Source organism: Amblyraja radiata, chromosome 6 (genome assembly GCF_010909765.2).
Source record: "Amblyraja radiata isolate CabotCenter1 chromosome 6, sAmbRad1.1.pri, whole genome shotgun sequence".
Lineage (NCBI taxonomy): Eukaryota > Metazoa > Chordata > Chondrichthyes > Rajiformes > Rajidae > Amblyraja > Amblyraja radiata.
The window spans coordinates 87,511,152-87,527,287 of NC_045961.1; the positions used below are offsets into that span (position 1 = coordinate 87,511,152).

General features: G+C 48.1%; 1 protein-coding gene across 1 annotated transcript in view; it reads right to left on the reverse strand.

The window, feature by feature from the left end:
* Positions 1-599: 599 nt before the first annotated feature.
* LOC116974731 (collagen alpha-5(IV) chain-like) overlaps positions 600-16,136 on the reverse strand; it is a 170,388-nt gene continuing 154,851 nt past the window's right edge. The window contains exons 46-53 of the mRNA XM_033023446.1: positions 12,917-12,988; positions 12,697-12,825; positions 10,783-10,881; positions 8,488-8,700; positions 7,542-7,719; positions 6,201-6,315; positions 2,126-2,298; positions 600-796 (exon numbers count right to left, since the gene is read on the reverse strand). Coding sequence (XP_032879337.1) covers positions 715-796; positions 2,126-2,298; positions 6,201-6,315; positions 7,542-7,719; positions 8,488-8,700; positions 10,783-10,881; positions 12,697-12,825; positions 12,917-12,988 — 1,061 coding nt within the window. The 3' untranslated portion in view covers positions 600-714. The remainder of the gene's footprint in view (positions 797-2,125; positions 2,299-6,200; positions 6,316-7,541; positions 7,720-8,487; positions 8,701-10,782; positions 10,882-12,696; positions 12,826-12,916; positions 12,989-16,136) is intronic.

The following is a 16,136-nucleotide window of genomic DNA, read 5'->3' on the forward strand; positions in this document are numbered from 1 at the left end:
TTTGTAAATTCAGCCCTCTTTACATGAACCGGGGAGCCCAGAATCACCATCGCTTACACATCACACTACCGTGTCTTTCGTCACACGAGACCCTGCCGTCTTTTACAGCTTCTGAGATCAGCACATCTTAAATAGAAATATTTAGTATATATTATACAGGTACGGCGAATAGATGGGAAATGAGTTAAACAGCCACTGGCAGAGGGTGGTTTCGGGGGGCTGGAGGTTGGTGGGTCCGACTATAGAGCGTCCAATCTCCCCCATCTCACACCTAATCGCGGCCCCGTAACTGCAATCGGAGATAGACCCATCTGTGCACCACTGGGTGCGCTCCGCTCCCCACCCATCAATGGCCACTCCAGAATCCAGGGACCCCCCATTTACAGACTTTTAACTCTCTGCCATCTCTTCGCCGAACTGTAGTTATTTTCTGTTAATATTCAGTGCATTGTTTGAGTGAACAAGGTGCCGGTTAGTATGTCAACAGCGGGAAGCTTATATCATCGTTCTGAGAGCAGAGGAGGCGAAGACATTGCAGGATAAAACTTTTGCTTTCATTTCTCCGTTTCTATTGCTATGCACTTGTTTCTTTTTTTGGGGGGATAATAGAGGTGAGGTACACAGGATATTGTCATATTGCTTTATTATAGAATTAGCACCATAGTCCGAGGGAGGATTGTAAGCCACTTAACACGCTGAGGGAGCTCCAGCATTTTACGTTTTCTTCATGCAGACTTGACAGCGGCTGATTCGCGTCCGCAGTTCCCCTGCCTTCAGTGTCTCCGATTCCGGTTTCCTGAAATAGAGTGGACGTTAGAAATCAGCGCCTCAAACACAGGCAGCAACCCCGCCTCTCCCCCAGCCCGGCAGTCCTTCCAAGGGAAAGATAGTGAGTAAAAGAGTCAGAGAGTTGTGCAGCACGAAAAACAGGCACGGAAATCGCTATCAAAACATGGAGGGGACAAGGGGGCTAGCGCTGGTTCTCCGCGCTGGCTGTAAACCTGAGCCGTCGTTGGCTGGTAGAGTTGAGCTGGGTTTAGCGCTGCTTCTCTGTGCTGGCTGTGGGCAGTGCTCCCGTCTGACTCCCGACGTCTCTGGCCACCCCGGGCGTGGGGGGTGGGGGCACTCGGGTGGGGATGGGGATGTTCCAGCGGCAGACCCGGGATCGATCCTGGTTGCGCAGGTCTGTGTCCAGGTTTGCGGAGAGTTTTTCACTTGACCTGGGCATGCAAATCAAGTTCCACTCTGATCTTTGCCCCACGGACGTCTCTCTCTTCCAATCGGCGCCCTCGATCGGCAGTCCCACCCCCACCGTCTCACGGAAAGCGGGGATTTCACCGAGTTTTAAAATCCGGATTACAAAAAATGGGGGGGGGGATCGACCTCCCACCTCTCAAAACCCCACCCCTGCTGTGACCCACCCCGTCCATTCTGACCGGTGTATCTACCTATACTAACGTCACTTGTCGGCATTAGTAGTCTCTTTCTCTTGTGGGCAACTCAGACAAATGTGGGCTCATCCACACTGGACCAAATATGGGACAAAACGTTTTGTAAACGGGGAGACATGAAGGCAAGAGACACAACAAAGATGGTCTGCAAATGGCAATTGTAGAGAAGCGATGGGAACGAAGTGAAAGGAATGGAGTCACAGATCAGTCACCTTCTCACGAAAAAGCATGAGTGGATCGAGAGCCCGAATGACCTCCTCATGTTTGTCTGACTTGTTAACAAAAAAGAGAGAGCTACACAGTCAGAATCGTTATACTCTGAACTCTGGTCATTCCACGCAACGTGGCTGCTGTTGCAATAATGTTACCATTGATGCAGCATTGTAACACAGTTGCAACAGCCACTGCATTTCTCAGGAGAGAAAAAAAAAGCTTTGGACATGCTGAAATATTGGCAAAATGCTTTGTAGAAAATGCACTCTCCTCTTTGTTGCTTTTGTTGCGAGCTGTCCAGTCAGCAGAAAGACAACACATGATTACAATCGAGCTATTTCAGTGTATAGATACATGATAAGGGAACAATGCTAACGGGTTTGGCAATGTCCACTAGTTTAGGAGGCGTCACAGGGTTATGTGAGTTAGTGCAGTAGCACATCAGCAGACCCATCACCAACCTGAACATCTCTGTGGTTTCCACGGTGGCGAGCCAGAAGCTGTAGGAGTTTGCGTAGTAGTTGCATGTTCCACGGCCATGACACTCGATGAAGGGGGCGGAGCGGAAGGATTCCAGGCAGGAGCCGGGGGACGATAAGGCTTGTCCGGAGCCCTCGGCGCCAGAACTGGTATGCTGTGCACAGGTAAAAAAGGGATTTAAATCATCAGCTCACCAAATGCAAGCCATGACCACAGAGTCATGGTATCATACACACGGAAACACACCATAGACATAGAAACATAGACAATAGGTGCAGGGGGAGGCCATTCGGCCCTTCAAGCCAGCATTGTCATCATGGCTGATCGTCCCCTATCAATAACCCGTGCCTGCCTTCTCCCCATATCACCTTGATTCCACTAGCCCCTAGAGCTCTATCTCTCTTAAATCCATCCAGTGATTTGGCCTCCACTGCGCTCTGTGGCAGGGAATTCCACAAATTCACAACTCTCTGGGTGAAAAAGTTTTTTCTCACCTCAGTCTTAAATGTCCTCCCCTTTATTCTAAGACTGTGGCCCCTGGTTCTGGACTCGCACCCTTCGGCTTACCTCATCTATGCTGACCGAATCTGCGCTAATGTAGATAGACGCGGACAGATGGATGGATAGAAAATAATATTTCTAAAGAAGGGTCTCGATCCGAAACGTCACCCCCATTCCTTCGCTGCTTGTCCTGCTGAGTTACTCCAGCATTTTGTGTCTATCTTAGGTGGATGGACACAGACGTGGACACAAAATGCTGGAGTAACAGTGGGCCAGGCAGCATCACTAGAGAAAAGGAATAGGCAACGTCTCGGGCCAGAACCTTTCTTCGTGTAGCTAGTCTGGGTTAAAATTGTTCATTGAGCCAGAGAGCAGTAGGAATCACAAAGGGAGGGGGCAGTGAGAGAGGGTCTCACAGAACTCCTGTCAGAGGGAAGAGGAGAGCCTCTTCAACCTCTCTCCGACTGGAATTCTGCAACACCCTCTCTCACTGCTCCCACTCTGTGATTCCTGCTGCCCTCTGGCTCTAAGACCACGTTTCAACCCCGACTTGCTCCACCAAGAAAGGTTTTGACCCAAAACATCGCCTATTCGTTTTCTCCAGTTACTACCTGACCCGCTGAATAATTCCAGCCTCTTGTGTCTATCTTCGGTATAATCCAGCATCTACAGTTCCTGCGCTAATACCATTTGTCCAGATAGATCCGTATCCTCATACTCCTTTCCTATCCAATACCTTTTAAACACTGCAACTGTTTATGCGTCCACAGCCTTCCCTGGCAGTTCCTTCCAGTTAACTACCACCATCTGTGTAAAAAAAAATTACCCCCTCAAATCTCCTTGAAATTTCTCCCATCTCACTTAAAATCCATACCCCGTAAACCATTTTCCTGTCAAAACCCTTCTTCATGTAACAAGTCAGGGTTAAAACGTGGTATCTCGAGACTCACTTGCCCAGGGGAAGATCAACTAGCGATCTATCCTATCCACGTCGCCCGTATCTTTATAAACCTCCATATGTTCACCCCTCAGACTCCTATGTTCCAGTGAGAATAAATACAGCCCACTCAATCTCTCCTTGTAACTAAACCTCTCCATCCCGGACAACCTTGGAATGAATCTCTTCGCAACCACATCCCTCCTACAGTGCATAAACCGGAACTGTACACAATACCCCAAATGTAGCTGACCAACATTTTGTACAGCCTATGAAGGCACGCACAGCAAATGCCTTCTTCACCACCAGAACTGCCAAGTTTTGTCAGAGCATTTCAGTATTCTAGTACCTGAAAATCAGTATTTTGCTGAGGAAATCAGTATTTTTACACGGTGCCATTTTGCTGAAAAAAATGTTATTTTTTATGTACGGCCATACCCATGTAAGAGTACAAGAATGCATAGCTTTGCTACCAATTGACATGTCTTCTAAGCACCTTACCTGACAGTGCATTAATTGCCATCTCTTTGTATACTGCTGTTTGAACGGCTGCTCCTGCTTTTAGCGCCAGATAATGATGTAGAAGCCATTTTGGAAGCCTCCCTCTCCCTCCCTCTCTCTCTCTCCCTCCTTTCTCTCTCTCCGTCCCTCTCCGTCCCTCTCCCTCCTTCTCCCTCTCCTTCCCCCTTTCTCCCTCCTCTCCCCATCCTCCCACTCTCCACCCCTCCCTCTCTCCCCCTTGAGCCCACCCACCGTTCTGTAAAATCAAGGCCAATCCCAATGTAACTGCAATCCCACTGGTAACCTTTCACCTCTCGGCTTATCCAGAATTCTACCACTGTCTGAAAAATAATCAAAGGCTCAACTTCCACTGAGAAAGAGAATTCCAAATACTCATTGTTATACGATAATTTTCCTGAACAGCCTGTGACCCATAGCGCGGTGGCCATAACACTATGTGTAAAGCCCACAGCGTTCCAGCCAGCAGCGCTATATTTAGAACCCACAGCGCTGGGTTTAAATTCCCACGCGTTAAACTGACACTGACCACCCTATCTACCTATCACATCATTTACAGTGAGATACGGACTTGATTTATTTGTACCTCAATGCTCCTGCCATTTACTCCGTACATCTTTACTAGAATTTGACTTCCCAAAAAACATCACCTCACATTGTCTACGTTAAATTCCATCTGCTACCACTCCACCAACTTCTCTGCTGATTTATGTCCCTCTGTGTTTTTGGAAAACCTGCTTCTCACTCCTACCAGGTTTTACCAGGTGGTGGCCGATTAGGAAAAGGGGAGATGCAACGAGACCTGGGTGTCATGGTACACCAGTCATTGAAAGTAGGAATGCAGGTGCAGCAGGCAGTGAAGAAAGCGAATGGTATGTTAGCATTCATAGCAAAAGGATTTGAGTATAAGAGCAGGGAGGTTCTACTGCAGTTGTACAGGGTCTTGGTGAGACCACACCTGGAGTATTGCGTACAGTTTTGGTCTCCTAATCTGAGGAAACACATTCTTGCCATAGAGGGAGTACAGAGAAGGTTCACCAGACCGATTCCTGGGATGGCAGGACTTTCATATGAAGAAAGACTGGATAGACTCGGCTTGTACTCGCTTGAATTCAGAAGATTAAGGGGGGATCTTATAGAAACTTACAAAATTCTTAAGGGGTTGGACAGGCTAGTTGCAGGAAGATTATTCCCGAGTCTCATGTTTTATGTCTTTTAATTTATTGTTGTATTTCATATGTAATTTTTGCGCCTCATGTGAGCTGTTATGTTGTCTGTTTATGATGTCTTGTTTATTCTTCTGTACAGCACTTTGGTCAACATTGGTTGTTTTAAAGTGCTTAACAAATAAAGTTGGAATGGATTGGAGTTGGGGAAGTCCAGAACTAGGGGTCACAGTTTAAGGATAAGAGGGAAGTCTTTTAGGACCGAGATGAGAAAATCATTTTTTTACGCAGAGAGTGGTGAATCTGTGGAATTCTCTGCCACAGAAGGTAGTTGAGGCCAGTTCATTGGCTATATTTAAGAGGGAGTTAGATGTGGCCCTTGTGGCTAAAGGGATCAGGGGGTAAGGAGAGAAGGCAGGGATGGGATACTGAGTTGGATGATCAGCCATGATCATATCGAATGGCGGTGCAGGCTCGAAGGGCCGAATGGCCTACTCCTGCACCTATTTTCTATGTTTCTATGTTTCTATGTACACCTATCATTTTAGCAAAAACGTGCAAGAACTATATGTTCAACTCCATTTAAACCCTTGGACAATGAAACACCATGGATTACCGCACAATGGGAGTGCTACACTGCAGTAGGCCTGTGATGAGGGGGTGCTGCACTGTCTTTTTTACCAAAAATAAATTTACAAGAATAATATGCACAATACAAAATACAAAGTAAAACAAATATTCCAAAATATCAAAGATACTGAATATTAAACAACTATATTGCAATCAGAGTGAATGGAAGCAGAGGCAGTTTTAACACCTGGATCCGATCACACTGCCTTTTTCGACAGGCCGGTGGTGAATCTGATGTTTATCACGTAGTTGATCCCAGCCTGCCCACTTCTCGCCCATTTCCCCACTGATAGACACGCTTACCATCATGAAGGAGTATCCAATCCACAGGGAATGCCAGCCGTTGGGGCAGAGCGGGATTTGAATCGTCTGGCTGTGAATAGCAATCACCATGGCTGGAGCTTCACACACGGAGCATCTGTGGGGATGCAGCAGATCACAGGTTATTCAAGGTCCAATACTGTTCAATATCTCTGCTTGTCTGTGGATGGTCTTAGAATTTCATTATCAACCTGTTAACCGCATGTCCAGCCCGCACATAACCCTAGCCAGCTGCCTATCCCTCTGCCCATTGTCTATCTTCACACCTGCTCCACGCTATCGAGGGTTTACCTGGATTCCCGACTGTCCAGTGCCAATAGCCCCTGGCTCTTGTTTCATTCCCCCACCACCTCCCCTCTCACCACAGCTTTCTCTTCACTGGAGAAAATAGCCTGCTTGTTCAAACTTTCCTCCAGGTATAACTCCTTTGACAATCTTTGTAAGCAGTTGCCATTGATTAATGGGTTGAATTGATTGAAAGATACAGCATGGAAAAAGGCCGTTCGGCCCACTAAGTTCATCATTAGTCACCCGTTCACACTAGTTCTAGGTTAAGCCATGATCACAATGAATGGCGGTACTGGCTCAAAGGGCCGAATGGCCTCCTCCTGCACCTATTTTCCATTTTCTAGGTTATTCCACTTTCACATCCACTCTTCACACACTAGGGGCAATTTACAGAGATTAATTTTCCTACAAACCTGACATGTTTTGGGGAGGGGGGGGGGGGGGAGGTTCCAGGAGCACCCTGAGGAAACCCATGTTGTCACAGAAAGAACAAGAGGAAAGGGGTGATGTTTTGCTTTCATCTGGGATGTGCTGCCTAAAGAGTTGTGAGATTCAACAGGAAATGTCACGCTAGTGTGAACGGGTGATCAATGGTTGGTGTGAACTCAGTGCTGCATCTTTCAACCAATCTATCAAGACTTTACAATACGATATGATAGAACTTTATTTACCCCAAGAGGGAAATTGGTTTTGACTTTAGAGATACAGGGTGGAAACAGGCCCTTCTGCCCACCGAGATCCGCGCCGACCAGCGATCCCCATACACTAAAACTGTCCGACACATTAGGGACAATTTACAATTTTATCAAAGCCAATTAACCAACAAACCTGTAACTCTTTGGATCATGGGATGACCCATGCGGTCACAGGGAGAAGGTACAAACTCCACGCAGATAGCACCCGTAGTCAGGATCGAACCTGTAAGGCAGCGACTCTACTGCTGCGCAACCGTGCTGCCTGCATGACAAGGTTCAGCAAACACACCCACACCCCATGGTGCAATGAGGACCAGGACAAAGATGGCGGCAACCTCACCTGCTGATGAATGGCTTGATGGTTTGACCAATCACGGGAGCCATACTCATGGGCATGGGTTCGGGCGTGGCCAGCCAGTAGGAGTAGTCGTTCCTTGAGGCAAAGTTGCAAACGTTGTTGATGTTGCAGAAGAGGAAGGGCATAGTGCTGAACCTTCGCAGGCAGCTCCCCGCGGTCCCTGAGAGGAAGATGTTAGAGTCAGGGTCACTCTCAGTGTCGGGAGTGAACACAAAGGGAGACAATAGGGGGTTAGAGGCTTGAGGTTAGGGGTTATAGGTTGGGGGTTAGGAGTTGGGGGTTAGCGATTGGGACAGGGGTCAGAGGTTGTGGGTTTGAAATTGGTGATTCGGGGTTGGGGCTTAGGGGTGGGGCATAGGTTCAAGGGTTAAGGAGTTGGGTTAAGGAATGGGATTAGGGATTAGAAGAAGGTTGGAGGCTAGAGGTTGAGGTTTATAGGCTGGGGGTCAGAGGTTGGGGGTTAGAGGATCGAGTTGAGGGTTTGGCTCGGGATGGGGTTAGAGGTTAGGCTAGAGGTTGGTTAGGGTTAGGGGCTGGGGGTCAGAGGTTGGGGGTTAGAGGATCGAGGTTGAGTGTTTGGGGATGTGGATAGAGGTTGGAGGTTAGAGGTTAGGTTAAAGGTTGGTTAGGGTTAGGGGGGTAGAAGTAGGGGGTTAGTGGTTGGGGAAGTTGGGAGTTGGCATTTAGAGATTGGGGTTAGGGGTTGGCATTAGTGGTTGGAGGTTAGATGTCAGGGGTTGGGTTTAGGGGCTGGGTTTGGAGATGGAACAGGCGCATCTATAAAGGAAAGAACGTGCCAGAGATGGATAGCATGTGCTTGAGATGTAATGTTCATATGCAAGATGGGAAGTGAGCGCTGGAGATGGAATGCGTGTGTGTCCAAGAGTGACAGCACTTGCTTGAGCCTCTCAGGGCCTTGGTGCCTCACCCAAGTCCTGGCCATGGGCCCTCTCATTGCCTTGCACGTATAGCAGGGAGAACCCCTCGAAGATCTTCGACGTTCCGTGTGGACAGCTGGGAATGTCCGTCGTTTGGCTGTGTCGTGTAACAAGGAAGCCATGAGCGATGGACGCAGCGCCGGGTAATCCCCGAGGTCCAGGCATTCCTTCCGCACCCACCTGTCCCGGATATCCTTGTGGACCTTAAAGCAAAGGGAAGCACAGTCAATAGCAAAAGAGGTCCCACAGATTGGGTCAGTGTTTCCATGTGATCCAAGTGTGTTTAATATTCAGGAGATAGAAACATAGAAACATAGAAAATAGGTGCAGGAGTAGGCCATTCGGCCCTTCGAGCCATTCGGCCCTTCGATCATTCAACTCAGTATCCTGTACCTGCCTTCTCTCCATACCCCCTGATCCCTTTAGCCACAAGGGCCACATCTAACTCCCTCTTAAATATAGAACTGGCCTCAACTACATTCTGTGGCAGAGAATTCCAGAGATTCACCACTCCCTGTGTAAAAAATGTTTTTCTCATCTCAGTCCTAAAAGATTTCCCCTTTATCCTTAAACTGTGACCCCTTGTTCTGGACTTCCCCAACATCGGGAACAATCTTCCTGCATCTAGCCTGTCCAACCCCTTAAGATTTTTGTATGTTTCTATAAGATCCCCCCTCAATCTTCTAAATTCTAGCGAGTACAAGCCGAGTCTATCCAGTCTTTCTTCATATGAAAGTCCTGACATCCCAGGAATCAGTCTGGTGAACCTTCTCTGTACTCCCTCAATCTGAGGGAAGGATGGAGATGGCTTCAGATGGCACAATGGGCTAAGTGTTCGGCTGGCAACCGGAAGGTAGCCGGTTCGAATCCCGCTTGGAGTGCATACTGTCGTTGTGACCTTGGGCAAGACACTTCACCCACCTTTGCCTGTGTGTGAATGTGTGTGAATGTGTGTGAGTGATTGGTGGTGGTCGGAGGGGCCGTAGGCGCAGATTGGCAGCCACGCTTCCGTCAGTCTGCCCCAGGGCAGCTGTGGCTACAGAAGTAGCTTACCACCACCGAGTGTGACTGAGGAGTGAATGAATAATGCGATGTAAAGCGCCTTGAGTATTAGAAAGGTGCTATATAGATCCCATCCATTATTATTATTATTCCATGGGTCAGAGTCCAAGACCAGGGGTCAGGGTCTGAAAGTCGCTTCATGCCCAGAGTGCAGGAGGTTTGGATCTTCCTCCTACAGTTGCGCTCTATGTGAAGGGGCGGCACAGTGGTGCAGCGGTGAAGTTGCTGCCTTACAGCACCAGAGAGCCGGGTTCGATCCTGACCGCAGGTGCTGTCTGTACGGAGTTTGCACATTCTTCCTGTGGGCCATGTGGGTTTTCTCCGGGTGCTCTGGTTTCCTCCAACACTCCAAAGGCGTGCAGGTTTGTAGGTTAATTGGCTTTGATAAAGTTGTAAAATTGTGGCTAGCGTGTAGGATAGTGCTGGTGTATGGGGAGATCGCTGGTTGGCACGGGCTCAGCGGGCCGAAGGGTCTGTTTCCATGCTGAACGTCTGAAGTAAAGTCGAAAGTGACGAATGGAAAACTGATGGGTCTTTGTAAAGAAGAGGTAAGAGGGGGCTCTGAGGAAAAGGCTGATGGATGAACCAATCAGGATCTCAGTGAATAATAGGACCATCTGTTAATGGCGACTGGAGTCAATTGACAGCTACCAGACTAAATCCAGGGACAGGTGGTTTATTTTTCAATACCTTTAATATTTTGCCATCAAGGATGGTGGTCGCTAGCTCCCACTACTATATATCCCTCTGCTCCTCCAGTTCAGTACGAACAAGGACATGACATCCCATCTACCAGTCCCAGCTTACACTCCCTCCACCGCCAGCATACATGTACCATCTACAAAATGCACCACATCCCTCACCCTCACCCAGGCCATTCCTACATCTCCAACTCCATTCATCTCCATCCATTCCTCAGATCCCCTGAATATTCCTTCCCAAGCTCACCACCTCTTTCGCTGAGAAGTAAAAACATAGAAAACCACCACCTACAAATTATCCTTCAAGCCACACACACACTGCCTTGGAAATACTTCATCGTCTGACATTGTTGCTGGGTTTAAATTGTGGAACTCCCCCCCCCAACGCCACTGTTGGGGCACATTCACCGAAGGGAGGACAGAGGTCCAAGGGTGGCGATCACCATCAAGGGTTGGGCAATAAATACTGACCTTGACTGTGAAGCTCAGACAAAATATAGTAACTTTTGAAAAGGTTTTTACCTGCTGGCCCAATTGGTCCCGTATCTCCTTTTAGCCCAGGTCTGCCGCCAATGCCCAGAGGTCCATCATCACCGGCAACACCAGGTAGGCCTGGGAAACCTGAGGAGGCAACAGAGTGGTCATTAACGCTCTCACTGTTCTACAGTTATCCCTTCTTTGCAGGCGTATGAGAGGGACAATAACTTGTTCTTCTTACAGTGCAAGTAGATATAATTGTCTGGCCTTTCCCAATCCATTGAACTATGTGTTCATATTGCACTGCGGGCAGTACACAACACACCTCTGATAACCCCAGCTCTTTCCCTAACCCCCAGGTAAGCAAGGGGGAGTCACGTATTGATTCCTGCTAATGGGGATATTACCCTACGCTGAGAGTTTGAGAAAGCTTGGGCTCATGATGAAGATTAGATGACCGAGAAATCATTTAGATGACCGAGAAATCATTTAACTGCAAGCTTGCTGAGAAAGGAAAGAGGGCAGAACCATGACTCAGCTCCAGAGACTCGGGTTCATTCCTGACCTGGAGCACCGCCTGCGTGGAGTTTGCACGTTCTCCTTGTGACCGTGAGTTTCTCCCAGTTGCTCTGATTTCCCCCCACATCCCAAACACGTGCTGTTCAGTAGGTTAATTGGCCTAATATGTGGGTAAATGGTGGAATCTTAGAGGGAGTTGATAAGAATGTGGGGGGGGGGGGGGAAATAAAAATGGGGTTAATATAGGATTAGTATAGATGGGTGGTTGCTGATCAGTGAGGTGAAGGGCCCTTTAACGTGTTGTCCATCTGCTTGACTCATTGGGCAATAGGGCTCCAAGTGGTGGTGCTGAGAGGCAGTTTCCCTGGGGTGAAGGGTTTGGAACAAGGGGACATTCCCAGGATGCGTCAATATTTTATTCAGAGGTGGGAAGGAAGTTCTTCACAAAGAGGCTTGAGAATCGTTGTAATTCTCAATCTCATTGGTGCTCAGTAACTGAGGACCTTTAGCATTGAGACCAAATGGATCTGGTGATCGTTGAAATTGGAGATTAGATGAAGGCCTTGATATTTTTTTACTCCTGTTCAGGAGTCATAGAAACATAGAAACATAGAAAATAGGTGCGGGAGTAGGCCATTTGAGCCTTTGAGCCTGCACCGCCATTCAATATGATCATGGCTGATCATCCAACTCAGTGTCCTGTACCTGCCTTCTCTCCATACCCTCGGATCCCTTTAGCCACAAGGTCCACATCTAACTCCCTCTTAAATATAGCCAATGAACTGGCCTCAACTACCTTCTGTGGCAGAGAATTCCAGAGATTCACCACTCTCTGTGTAAAAAATGTTTTTCTCATCTCGGTCCTAAAAGACTTCCCTCTTATCCTTAAACTGTGACCCCTTGTTCTGGACTTCCCCAACATCGGGAACAATCTTCCTGCATCTAGCCTGTCCAACCCCTTAAGAATTTTGTAAGTTTCTTTTTTTTTTTTCTTCTCCCCATTTATTTATTTATTTATTTATTTATTAGAAGCATTGTACATATATCCTAATCATGATATGCAACATAATACATTTTTTTTGGTAAGTTTCGATAAGATCCCCCCCTCAATCTTTTAAATTCTAGCGCGTACAAGCCGAGTCTATCCAGTCTTTCTTCATATGAAAGTCCTGCCATCCCAGGAATCAGTCTGGTGAACCTTCTCTGTACTCCCTCGATGGCAAGGATGTCTTTCCTCAGTTAAGGAGACCAAAACTGTACGCAATACTCCAGGTGTGGTCTCACCAAGACCCTGTACAACTGCAGTAGAACCTCCCTACTCTTATACTCAAATCCTTTTGTTATGAATACTAATGGAGTCTCCGTCCATTATCTTAAGGCTGCCAACAAACAATATGTGATAGATATTTTTCCAGCATCTCGTGGAAAGGTTTTGCTCACCTGTGTCGCCTTTGATTCCTGACACCCCTTGATATCCCTTTACTCCGTCCTGTCCTGGGAGACCAGGCAATCCAGCCACGCCCTTTACAATCTGTAACGGACCCTGTGGTCCAGCGGGGCCTGGAGCACCTGCCGAGCAAGCAATAAATTGTGAGTGGAACGGCTTTGGCACGAAACGCCAGAGGGTTGAGGAGGAATGAAGGGAGGAGATGGAGCTTACCTGGATTCCCAGGATGTCCTCTGTCACCTTGCGTGCCTGGTAATCCAGGGGGCCCTGAAGTGCCTTTCATCCCTGGAAAGATATTTGTGAAAATGACATTACTTATCACATTGGCCATTCGCCCAGCCAGCCCATGCCTTCTCCTGACTATCCCCTTCTAGATCATTAGCATGACTTTTCATTACCTTTCCCCTCGTGTGCAGGTCCACACGAGTTGTACAGTAAATCGTGGCACCATTGACAAGTAAGCCAGTCTCAGTTTGTCAAAGCCTCTTAAGGGGGCAGGCACAGCCTTGATTGTAATCATGCATAGCCTTTTCACGGACTGGATAGCAGGCAACAGAAATCTTTTCACTGTATCTCAGTACACATGACAATAATTATGTGAACTATAAGTCAAGGCTTTCATTCTCCACAGTGTGTGTGGCAAAGCTGATACCGGCAAAGGAACATCTTGAGAAGATTTGTGGCAATTCTCACATTCCTGTTGCTTGAAAGGCTCTTGTATCTGCCCTCAGGGGCTGTGGTTGTAGCGAACATGGGCGTGAGGAGCATGGGTAGTACTAGGCAGCTCTTGTCCCCAAGATTCCTCCTTGCAACCACCAAACTCGCAGTGCAGGCTCCATCTGGATGGAGTCAGGTTAAGTAGGTTGCTGCCTGGTTTCTGTAGAAACATAAGCTAGGTCCCAGGTTCCTCATCCTCTTGTTTCCTGTTGTGGGTTGGATGTAAATCTCAGGCTGGGGAAGCTCAGGAGAGGAGAGACGAGCAGGAAGACACACACTGCCTTGGAGCCTTGGTTTCCCCCCCAATCTCTGTAGTTGGGATCTCGAGCCAGTGGTTTACAATAGTAAGCAGGACTGGGGTAGGAATCTCTGAACAGGCATCTTTTGGGCTAGAATTTGCTGTTACCCCACCGAGAGCATGGATTGTACAGCCGTTCCCAGTATCTGGAGCTGTGTGGTGGAGCTTGGATTGGCTGTGGCCACTTCTGTTATTCATGAGTTTGGGAGAGATTGCGACTAACTCTAGTAAACTAACTCTGATCACATTCCAAACACTGGCAACCCAATTGCCAGTGTGATTCAGTGTTTCTCTCACCAGTGCTCCCAGTTCAATGATACTTTAATGTCAAGTATACACAGGTACATTTACATCGGGGAGACCAAGCGTAGGTTGGGCGATCGTTTCGCCGAACACCTCCGCTCAGTCCGCAATAACCTACCTGAACTCCCGGTGGCTCAGCACTTCAACTCCCCCTCCCATTCCCAATCCGACCTCTCTGTCCTGGGTCTCCTCCATTGCCAGAGTGAGCAACAGCGGAAATTGGAGGAACAGCACCTCATATTCCGTCTGGGGACCTTGCGTCCGTATGGCATTAACATTGAATTCTCCCAATTTTGCTAGCCCTTGCTGTCTCCTCCCCTTCCTTAACCCTCTAGCTGTCTCCTCCCACCCTCCCATCCGCCCGCCCTCGGGCTCCTCCCCCTCCTCCCCTTTTCCTTCTTTCTCCCACCCTCCATCAGTCTGAAGAAGGGTTTCGGCCCGAAACGTCGCCTATTTCCTTCGCTCCATAGATGCTGCTGCACCCGCTGAGTTTCTCCAGCAATTTTGTGTACCTTACATGTGAAACTCTTTGTTTTTGCATACAATACACAAAGCTTGGGCTCATAATGAAGCTTAGATGACCAAGAGATCATTTAACTGCAAGCTTGCTGAGAAAGGAAAGAGGGCAGAACCACGGCTCAGCTCCAGAGACTCAAGTTCGATCCTGACCTCGGGCACTCCCTGCGTGGAGTTTGCACGTTCTCCTTGTGACCGTGAGTTTCTCCCAGTTGCTCTGATTTCCCCCCACATCCCAAACACGTGCAAACACAAACTACACACGAGTTTCCACATTTTTGGCACTGACAAAATTACAAAGTCATGTAGTCGCAAGGAACTAGTCATGTGTCGCAAGGAACTGCAGATGCTGGTTAGGCATCTAAGATAGACACAAAATGCCGGGGTAACTCGGAAACGTCACCCATTCCATCTCTCCAGAGATGCTGCCTGCCTCGCTGAGTTACTCCAGCATTTTGTATCGACACGTCAGTCCCTCTTTGATCTTGATGGTCCGCCACCTCCCTCCCCACTGGATCCCTCTTATTCTTGGCCCCCCTCCACCTCCACCCCATGCTGGGTCCTTGGAATCCATTAGGAAACTCATTCCCTGCCAACTGTGCTTTCAGCTCATTTTCTCCAGCTGGGAGCTGCAAACCTCCACAGCCCTAGGGCTTGTTGGCTGTGCCTTAGTGATGCCAATAGAAAATAGACAATAGGTGCAGGTGTAGGCCATTTGGCCCCTTGAACCAGCACCGCCATTCAATGTGATCATGGCTGATCATCCCCAATCAGTACTCCTCCGTTCCTGCCTTCTCCCCATATCGCCTAACTCCGCTATCTTTAAGAGCCCTATCCAGCTCTCTCTTGAAAGTATCCGGAGAACCGGCCTCTACCGCCCTCTGAGGCAGAGAATTCCACAGACTCACAACTGTCTGTGTGAAAAAGTGTTTCCTCATCTCCGTTCTAAACGGCTTACCCCTTATTCTTAAACAGTGGCCCCTGGTTCTGGACTCCCCCAACATCGGGAACGTGTTTCCTGCTTCTAGCATGTCCAAACCCTTAATAATCTTATATGTTTCAATGCTGTGTTACTCCAGCATTTTGTGTCCACCTCATTAAACATGTTGCTCCCTGCCCACATTGTCCGCGGAGCCAGCCTTCGGGAGAGACAATTGCTCACAACATTTGAGAAATATCTAGACCAGCACTTATGCGGCAAAGATAGAGAAGGCAGCAGACCAAGTGCAAGTAAATGGGATTACTGTAGATAGGTACTTGATGATCAGCATGGACATGATGGGCGGAGGGCTTCTTTCTGCGTTGTATGAACATATGACATTAAAACAAGGCACATCGGCTCTCCCATGTGAATGTAATTCCTTATCTGGGTCAATTCATAGAAGAGCAGCTACAGTATATTTTCCCAGCGACATGTCCCACCATGTTTATCCAAACATCACTCACCTGTTTTATCTTATCAATATTATCTTTGTGTGCAGATCAGAACCTATGTCTGATCTTTATCTGTCACATCAGGGACTGCACCTCAAGCCAGGCCTTCATCGTCCCTCTGGCCTAGTGCATTACCTTGGTCTCTGGGTGTTATCCAACCCCATG